Genomic DNA, 9,991 nt, shown 5'->3' with positions numbered 1-9,991 from the left:
AAACCCTTATTTATCCTATAATGCAAGCGTAATCTGTCCAACATGTCCAAATGCCCACGGATTCTGAATTAGTGGAGTCTGAATTAGCGGAATTTTAGGCAGTCTCTCATGGAGAACTACAAGCATTTGAAAACGACCCACTCTAACAGTTTCAAGAACACTCTATGAAAATTACCTCTTCCCTCCCTTTCCTATTTCTTCTTGTTGTGTTTCAGTTCTGGCATTCAAAGAAGACAGAGAAAAACAGACCCAAACGTATATTCTTAGGACATTTGAATATTTATTGAGAAGCCACAGTTTTCCACACTTCCATAACTGTAGGCTTTATATAAGGCAAAAGCAAGATGGATCCACTACTTTACATGGAAAGAAATAGCTCTGCAGCAAACTCCAGGGTTGTGCAGTTACAGATCAAAATGCAATGTACATGACAGATATAAAAAACAGTGTGGAACAAAATATTTAAATTATGGTTACAATCTACTGAAGGAAATATCCACATCTTATTATAAACACATTTTAGTCCTAGGGTTGTAATTTAAATATTCTTTTTTTTTTTTTTTTTTTACATACACAGTTGAGACATAAAAGCAAAATAACATTTAAAAGGAGAAAACTTTGACAGAAGACAGTAGTTTTGAACTGTGTGCTTGATGTTAAGTCATGATAGGATTGCCCCTTTGCCATGGCAATTAAGAGAATCAATCTATTGGTATGTAGCCATCCTTTTTTGGCTAATTATTTGAGTAAATGAAAGCATGGGTTAACAAGGACACAAGGGGTTCATTTTTTAGTTTTAGGGGAACAGAAAGAATCAAAAGTTGATTGTTGGAGACTTGCCTTTTGTTTTCAAAAAATAAAATAAAACACAAAGCAGATCTATGTGTTTTAATTAATTTATTTATGTACTGGTTTAATTAACTGGCATCCACATACGTGAAACACAGTGAATGTACTTGGTATACTTGCCCTCACATCCATTTACCACCAATGCATACACAGTACATGAATGAAGCATCATTGATCTTTGCTGATAACAGGGACACGCCTAGTGGTAAGACTATGTATTCTCCATGAACAGTATTTAAAGAATGGTGCTCCATATTGCTTGTAAACATATAGACATGGACATCAGGAAATCAGTGGATATGAAGGTCATTTGCTAATCTTGGTACCACATAGCTAAAATGGCAGTTGTATTGATAAACATCTCATGGGCATGGTAGTTGACAGAAAATTCCCTAATGGGTTTAACTAACAGACTAAGGACATGCACTGATTACAAGACTCTGTCCCAGTGGACTCTAGGACCAAACGGTCTAATCGTCTTCTTCGTCTTCCTCATCGCTGTCCTTCATGCTAATCCCCTGCAGTCCCCCACCTTCGCTCACTGATGCTGTGGCTTCCTCCACAGTGAGACGGTTCCGGATTGTTTCATAGGTCTTGCTGTTTAAGGTGGAGTCCAGGACCCCTTGCAATCGGAAATCTCTGTAGGTTTTCTAAGAAGGGAAAAGATACAGTGATGAGAGAGATCTCATCTCCATGATGGGGATGGAGAAGGTAAAAGCAGGTGTGGGTGTGAGAGCACTGACCTTCAGCTAAACATCACACTCTATGCATTGTCAAATAAAAGCCACTGTGCTTAGATTTCACTTGTATTGAAAACTGAGATCCTTTGAATGACAGAAAATGAGAAATAGTGACAGGATAAACTATATTAGATGAGACAAAGCAAAGAACATAAGCTTGTGTTTATTCAGTTCCATAAAGGGAAATGTTCCATCATTGTTTTGGTTCCTTTTGTGGACTGGTTCTTTCTCTTAGGTTAGTGTAATATGATAGACACAGGAAAGGGCTATAACACATAAATAATGGATTGAGTGGTTATGGTATTTTGTGATTCCTGTTGCAGTCTGGTTTTAGTATTTTTGAGTCTTGTAACTGCATGAGCTGTACTGATATCCCTCTGTCTCATTCACAAGACAGACATATGTATGTTGGTATATGAAACCTATCACAGGCAGCAGCAATTATGAGAAAGATGGAGCGCTAATGCCTCATCAATATGTTGCAGGCATGTGACTCATTTCTTATCTCCTTGGGAAAGAACTGTATCTATTCCGTTCACAACTTTATGGTCTCAGGGAAGAAATTTGGCTCTTTTTCAAGAACAATGGCTTGGTATTACCGCATCACACGTTCTTTCTTTGTTCCTTCAGGCGGTTTCTCTCAGATTTCCTTAGGTATCTCAAGGACTGTTTTTCTAGAAATCCTTCAGTGTTAATTGAATATGACCAGAAGCATCTGGCTGTTGTCTACTTCATAATTTTTTTTTTTTTTAAAAGGTCTCTCTCTAACTACAACTCTCCTCATCACACTGCATATCATTTCAGCTACTGATTCTGCTGTTTGTTTCTCCTGTTGATATAGGAAACTTGCTAAAGGGGCAAGACAAGGAATGCTAACATACATCAACACCACTCCCATCATTATTTCTTTTTTCTTTTCTTTTCTCTTTTCTTTTCTTTCTTTCTTTTTTTTTTTTTTTTTTTTTTTTTTTTTTGAGATGGAATCTTGCTCTGTAGCCCAGACTGGAGTGCAATGGCACCATTTCGGCTCACTGCAACCTCCGCCTCCTGGGTTCAAACAATTCTCCTGCCTCAGCCTCCTGAGTAGCTGGGATTATAGGCACCCACCACCATGCCCAGCTAATTTTGTATTTTAGTAGAGACGGGGTTTCACCATGTTGGCCAGGATGGTCTCGATCTCCTAACCTTATGATCTGCCCACCTCAGCCTCCCAAAGTGCTGGGATTACAGGCGTGAGCCATCGTGCCCGGCCCATTATTTCTATTTTTAATAGTCCATCTAATGAAGTCATGATAGCAACAATCATAATGTCAACCCCTCTTGAAGGTCACAAGTTGTAATGACTATAGAGTTAACGAGTGAACCCAGTTTGGCTTAGTGAAGTCCAATAACATAAAAGTAATCTGGTTTAGACATTAAATTACAAGGTTATCCTCAATCATGCATCAACCTGCAAGGCTTGCTGAGAAGAGGAAGCTAGACAGCTACCTGAACTGTGTTTTCACTTTGATGGGGACCGGTAAGAGACTGAGTAAATGTTAGGCATGGTGTGGACCAGATATCCAGACAATTAACTTAAATTTTTATACGTTTCAACCATTTGTTCTGTTGCCACTTAGAATAACATAATTTTTGCCAGAATATGATGGGGAAAGTAAAGGTAAAAGCATTTGAGTATTCTCTCTTTTATTCAGACTCCATAGCAATGTGTATACCAACTAGACTCTCAATGCCTAAGTGCAGAGACCACATCTAGTCATTTTTGAATCCTCCATCTGGTAATATACAAGTAGAGGCTCACCTAATATTTATCCAATGTTTAATGAATAAATAAATGCTTGCTGAATAATGAATGAATGGATGAATAAATGAAGTGGCTGTTGATGCAAGAAAGAAAACCAAATATCCTTGGAAATTTGCCCTGGAGGAGGAGGCCTCTGGGTGATGTTCTTGGTTTAAAGGTTGTGAATTCTGCTTCATAGCTCCGAGTTGTGGCATTAGTTAAGCTGAACCCACTTTTGCTAAAGTGAAGGGGTTCCCTTGGCAGTGACATTTCTTTATCCCTTCTCCCGGGTTTTTATTTTCATTTTTTTTTTTTTTTTTTTTTGGCAAAAGGCTAAGATTAAACCTCTCCTCTGACTTATATTTTCCTTCGTAAAATATTGTTAATTTCCAATACCAATCTGGAAATAGAAATAATAGGAAGATAATTTTTAAGTATTAAAATTATATCTTCTTTTCATGTCTACCCAATAAGGGTCAAACAGAAAAATTCCCCAAAGTGTATTTATGCACAGAAAATGGAATTCAAGTGGTCAGGCGACCACTCGACTATTGAGCTGGTCCTAAGGGACTGAAGTAAAAAAATGTGAAAATGAGGCTGGGTCCATAGTCTGAGTGTATACATTCCTTTTTTAAGAGCTGTAGTACACTGCTGTCTATAACTTTTCCCGGGCGGATGCTTTGTGAGATCAAATGCAGATAATAATAATTCTCCTTAATTACACACAACGGAACAGCAATTGTTTGTACGTAAGCTCTGGGGTAAAGTGAAATGGTACTGATCCAAAACAGACTAAGAAATGGGGTGGGGGTGGGGTGCCCAGCAGCGGGTGTTGCAGGGACTTTTGGTAAACTGTTAAGAAACAGACGTTCAGCTACGTTTATTGTTAAAATATTTTAAAGGACTTTGTGCTTTGAATGAGATTTTTGCATACGAATGTTTTAAAACCCTCTATGGTGAAGCATCAAATGGAAACTGAAATGATCAAAATGTATTTACCCCTTCTGTGATCTTATTATTTCATGTAAACCACTGAGATTTCACACTGAAATAATTATCATTAGTCCAAGGCGCACACACAAGAACAAGGGAAAAAGCTACTTTCAGGGTATGTTATCTCACCTTTGCGATCCTTTACATTTGATTGTATACACGCATTGTAAGAGGAACTACTTCAATTAACTATGAGAACAATATTGATTTGCATTCTGATAATGATCACAGGACATATTTAGAAATAGCTGGGGGTAAATATTTCTATTAAATTAATAGTGGCAAAATTTTATTTAATTAAACTATAAATGAAATTGGTAATGGATGTGATTAACATAATGGCACCAAAAGCCAGTTTTTGAAAGTCTAATGCAAAGACACGATGGCCTCTGCAGTATTTTGCATGGCAAAACAAAGTATTTTCTTCTCTGGAAAATGATATCAAATTCATTTGTATTAAATTTCCCTCTGCTGTCTGAGTAACACGTTTATCATGCTTCACAAAACAATTGCATAGGTTTTTCTTGTATGAGATACTATTTTATATGTAAACTAATATTCTTTGTGTTAAGCAAGCTCTGCAGCTTGCCAATGAAATGTATTTCAGTAAGCTATTTGCAAAGAAGAATAATTATTTTTTTCTTTTACCTTTACCATCCTAATTAGTGTTTTCAACTGATAAATGTGAAGCTGTAAGTCCATCCGGTCCGTCAACCAGGTGCAGATCACGTTCATGGAGCTGTTGTACCATTGCTGAAAAAAGAGACAAAAGTTCTCCAGCCAACACATCATGGAGCATTTATAGGGCAGAGAGAGAGCAGGCAATGTTTGAGTACCCCACTCTGTTCCAGGAGGAAACAAAATGGTTAAAGAGAATTTGAGAGCATAGAGATTAATGAACATTAGTTTATACAAAATTACAAGGTACTGGATACTGGGCCAATCTAAGAGAGACCAGTTTGGACTCTGAATCTAATTGAACTCTTCCACGATAGACATTTCCTATGTTTCAATTCATAAAGATCATCTTTCACTCTTCTGATTCTCTTTTTTTTAATTGGTCAGTTTTACACCATTTAGATTCAAGACACTAATTATTTCCTAATGTCACTGTCTTTGGTGCCAGAGAGATGAGGCTTCTCCACTGGATTAATTGATGTTCCTTGCCACTTACCATTTGAAAATTCCGCATCCTGTCTGCTAAGTACAATACTGGAAATTGGGCTGACAGCCTTAGGAATTTAGGGGAGAGTTTATCTTCATTTACCTGACTGAGGAGTGCTGATAAAGACAATGAATGAAGATTTCTCTTTAAGGGCCAAACTGTACTCTGGGCAGCTTATGTGCCCTTACATTGGCTGTGCAATCTGTTTGAATCTTAACACCAAAAAATTATGGAAGATGAGAGAAAAAAAAAAAAACATCTACAAATGAGCTCATTTCAAGCTGTTGAAATCATACTTCCCCTTAAGGGGGTTAAATTTTGCTTCTTGTCTGTGAAAAATGCTTGAAGCTGTGTCACTTTAGACTGCCACCCCTGTGGTGCAGGAAGTCTCTGGTGCAGTATAATTTTGCAGTACTGCTCATATATTCATAAATCTCACTCGGAGACATATGAACAGTGTTATGAAGTGTCAGTATGAAAAAAAAATCTAATCTTTTAAACTTCACCAGGTTTCATTACGCTCTGCCGCTTATACCAAACAATTTACAAATAAAATGAAAAGGTGTGGATGGACCTATATATTTATTTATAGGGGATCTATATGAACTGTGCACAGAAAAGATGCAAAAAAGAAAGACTGGTTAGAGAATTGAGATGATGCATACTCTCATGCTAACCAATACACGCACATGCACGCGCGCGCACACACACACATCGCACACCAGTGGGGATTCGAAAAGCATAAATAAAAACATGTTTCTGATGGTAACTCCACCCTTTCTCACCTAAAGATCATCCAAAATCAGTTTATGCCTAACACTCACAGTTTTTCCGAAGCCTTGTTTCTGACTTAATTTCTTTTAAAAAAAAATTAATTTAGGTTTTTACTTGCAAGGTAGAACTGCCAAGTTTCACCTTGCAAGAAACGACACAGTCTCAGCCATGGTGTACAGAAGCCCTCTTTGCAATCTTTCATTTCTAGGCTCCTTCCTCATCAGAGCCAATTGTGGCTCTCCTTGGAGCCCAGCCGCAACAGAGACCACACTACCCCAATCGAGGCAGCACTGCAGCCTCACAGCCAACTTCTGCTCTTTTAAAGATCATGGAGGCGAAACTGTCAGTTTTAGGAAGCTTCTGTCCCTCCCCAGGGAGCAGGAGGGGTAGGAAGTACTTTTTTTTTTTTTTTTTTTTTTGATTTGTAGTTCACTCCATGGAGGCAGGGTGTTTGCTAGGGTCAAGCTGCTTCAGGCATGGACAGGTTTTCCCCTCTAGGGGTGAGAACATTTTACTGAAAAAAAATTTTTTGGTAATGGTTGTTGGGGGGTGTTTTTGGCACCTCCTGCCTTGGGATTCTGGAGCTTTTGCTGTTACTGCATCTGGGTTTGTTACGAGGGGGCCCAGGGACAGGGTGATCACTGGGTCACTGGTATTCCTGCAGCCCTACCTTACTCCTGGCACCTGGGGGGCTCTCTTGTGCTAACCCAAGACCTCAAATTCCACATTTACTAGCTGTAGCTAACATGTAATCTGGGGGGCTCAAAAGATCTATTTTGAGAACTATGATCAACCTCCCCTTACCCCCAGCCTCCTGGGATTGGAAGATGACCTTCGAGCAATCCTGGCAACCTCCTGGCCAAACCTACAATTCCAGGGCCTCATGATGGGTACATCTCAGGGACACAAAAGAGGAGTGTGGCACTCTGGCTTCTAGGCAGAGGTGGCATTTTGCTTTGGCTGTGACAACAGGCAAACCGGCGCTGGCTTATATCACTGCCAGCAAGCCTTGTGCAACATGCCTTTTTCTCTTTGCTGAGAGACGTGCCACCTTTCAGGAAAAAAAAAATAAAATAAAATAACACAACCCCCTGCCGCCCCTCCATTTTATGTAAGCAGTTCCCACTCTTGTAAATGGGTTCTGGATAGTAAAAAATAAAATAAAATAAAAGGTAGGAGACTATCAACAATCTTGCTCGGCTGCCGAAAGAGTAGAGAGGTAGAAATTGCATACAGCAATGGATCAGTGCATCACACGCAGCCTCCCACCCCAGGAGAACAAGAAAGCCCTGGAACATCCATGCTTTCCTTCCTGGATCTCACATCTAGCAAAAGAAGTGTAAAAAATGTATGATGCCCCATTGGCTACACATTTAAAGAGGCAAAAGGGAGTAAGTCACTCCTTTCCAAACCTTATGCTCAGGAGATGAAATTGGAGGCACTTTTGGATGCAGCACAGTGCTAACTTGGTTTTCCAGAAAGGCGCTTCAAGGCATTTGGATGTCGGAAAAAGCAGGAGGCACTGCCTTCTAGAACTTTAAAATGTTAGAGGTATAGGGGATCTTCCACATTGTCTGTTGTAGAGGAGGAAACAAAGGCCCAGAGAGGTGAAGTGACTTGCCTAATGCCACACAGTGAGTATCTCCAGAAGCAGCAGCTCTCCAGGATAGCCACTGCATTGAAAGAGCAGACTGTCTTCCATTCCTCCTCCGTAAGGGATGGAGTAGTGTGTTTGCTGGTCATGACAGCCGATCTTGCACATCTCTTCCCAACTTCGCATTTAGGGATATCACATTGATAGCTAGAAATAGGCCTTCGTGGGGATTTTATCATCATGGGAATTGGCAAATGCCACCAACCAGGGCTTTTTCCCTCCCAGAAAGCCAGTCATTAAACATTTATCAGCACAATCTTTGGTGTCTGGGTTGTTCTGCTCTTCCTCACGGGACTTACAGTGCTTATTAATTGGATTTGCTTTATTTGAGATGGATGGGAATGCAGCAGGTTTGTTATGATTCTTCAAAAGAGGCAATTAAGAAAATTGTAAGTCCTCCCCATTTTGTTTAGTCCTTGGTTCAGATATGCCTTTTCCAGAGCTACCCTAACACCTGGGCACTAACTTTTCAGTAAAATGTACTCTAAGTCTGTAGAGATAAGAATTGTGGGCTGACGACATGTACTAAGTATTTAAGTATAATTTCTACTCCTTTACTGCCTTCCCTTAATTCAAGTATATTAATTTGAAACTTGCTAAATAAAACTACTTTAATCCTAAAAAACAGCACTAAAGAAATAAAGCCTCCAACAGCCCGGGCTCCTTTAAAATATGCCCTCTGGGGAAAATTCTGTGAAGGTTTTGAACTTGTCACCCAAAACTTATGCCCATCATAGACAACAGGGCCCTTGGAAAGGTGGGAACTTCTTCAATAGCTGAACTGGATCTGAAGGCTCTATTTAAAAGAAGTTGGAAGGCTGATCTAAAAATTTCCCACTTAATTCTTCTTTCTTTCTACAGTGTAGAGGTTAAGAGCACAGGCCCTAACATCCACCTGGGTTTGTGATCTTGGGCAAGTTACTTACATTCTCAGAGACTCAGTTTCCTGATGAAAATGGGGACTAACTAGCCTTTTATAGGCTTTTTCTGATGGGTAAATGAAATCACGCTCACAAAGCACTCACAACAGCATTTGGCGCATAAGGCCTCAATAAATGTTAGCTACCACCACTTCCACCACTGCAATCAACATCATCATCATCATCGTCATCATCATCATCATTGTCGTCGACTTTCTTCTCTTTTTTTCTCTCCCTCTCTCAACCTAAAAGATCCCCCAAAACAAGGGGGAAAGCAGAACACGTTACCAGGGAAAGTCATGTGGTGGTGAAGAAAATTATTCCCACTAGAATATTTCTGGAATTGTATGCATGCCTTATAGGACACACAAGTAGCTCCTTAACCGTGCAATTGTGTTGTAAAGTTGTTTTCTGGTAGATCATAACCCAAACTTTGGGTTCATAAAGCACATTTTAAACTATATTGACCTAGATGTAAGTCTTGAATTAAAAAGATTCAGACACAGAATGAGTGATTTCTCAAACCCTGTAGGGTGAGTTACAGCTTCAGCCTACATTGGCTACTTATTAGCTGGGTAACCTCAAGGAAATTACTTAATTTTCTGACCCTCAGTCTCCCCTGGGAGTTAATACCAGTATTCTCTTCACGGGATTACTGCGAGCATTAAAAGAAATCATTTATGTGGAGTGCCTAGCAGAGTGAGTATCACATAGTGAGGACTCAATAAAATTTACCCAGTTTGTTATTCCTCTCAGAAACATCATGGACATACTTTCTTTTTGTTTGTTTTTCTTTTTTTGAGACAGAGTCTCACTCTGTGTTCAGGCTGGAGAGCAGTGGCATGATCTTGGCTCACTGCAACCTCCATCTCCCAGGTTCAAGTGATTCTCCTGCCTCAGCCTCCTGAGTAGCTGGGACTAGAGCCACAAGCCACCATGTCCAGCTAAGTTTTTGTATTTTCATTAGAGATGGGGTTTTGCCACATTCACCAGGCTGGTCTCAAACCCCTGACCTCAGGTGATCTGCCCATCTTGGCCTCCCAAAGTGCTGGGATTACAGGTGTGAGCCACTGCACCCGGCCCATGGAAATAGTTTTTTTTTTTTTTTTTTTT

The 9,991-nt window shown here is 39.7% G+C and overlaps 1 protein-coding gene across 1 annotated transcript in view; it reads right to left on the bottom strand.

Annotated features, from left to right (window-relative positions):
• Window positions 1–260: 260 nt before the first annotated feature.
• The window catches only part of CADPS (calcium dependent secretion activator), a 497,883-nt gene continuing 488,152 nt past the window's right edge, over window positions 261–9,991 (bottom strand). The window contains exons 29-30 of the mRNA XM_017854222.1: window positions 5,014–5,118; window positions 261–1,499 (exon numbers count right to left, since the gene is read on the bottom strand). Of these exons, the coding sequence (XP_017709711.1) occupies window positions 1,320–1,499; window positions 5,014–5,118 (285 nt within the window). The 3' untranslated portion in view covers window positions 261–1,319. The remainder of the gene's footprint in view (window positions 1,500–5,013; window positions 5,119–9,991) is intronic.

This window comes from Rhinopithecus bieti, unplaced genomic scaffold, assembly GCF_001698545.2.
Source record: "Rhinopithecus bieti isolate Rb0 unplaced genomic scaffold, ASM169854v2 scaffold_36004, whole genome shotgun sequence".
In the NCBI taxonomy this organism is placed as follows: Eukaryota; Metazoa; Chordata; class Mammalia; order Primates; family Cercopithecidae; genus Rhinopithecus; species Rhinopithecus bieti.
The sequence above is the reverse complement of the archived record's forward strand: the minus strand, read 5'-3'. Positions and strand labels throughout refer to the sequence as shown.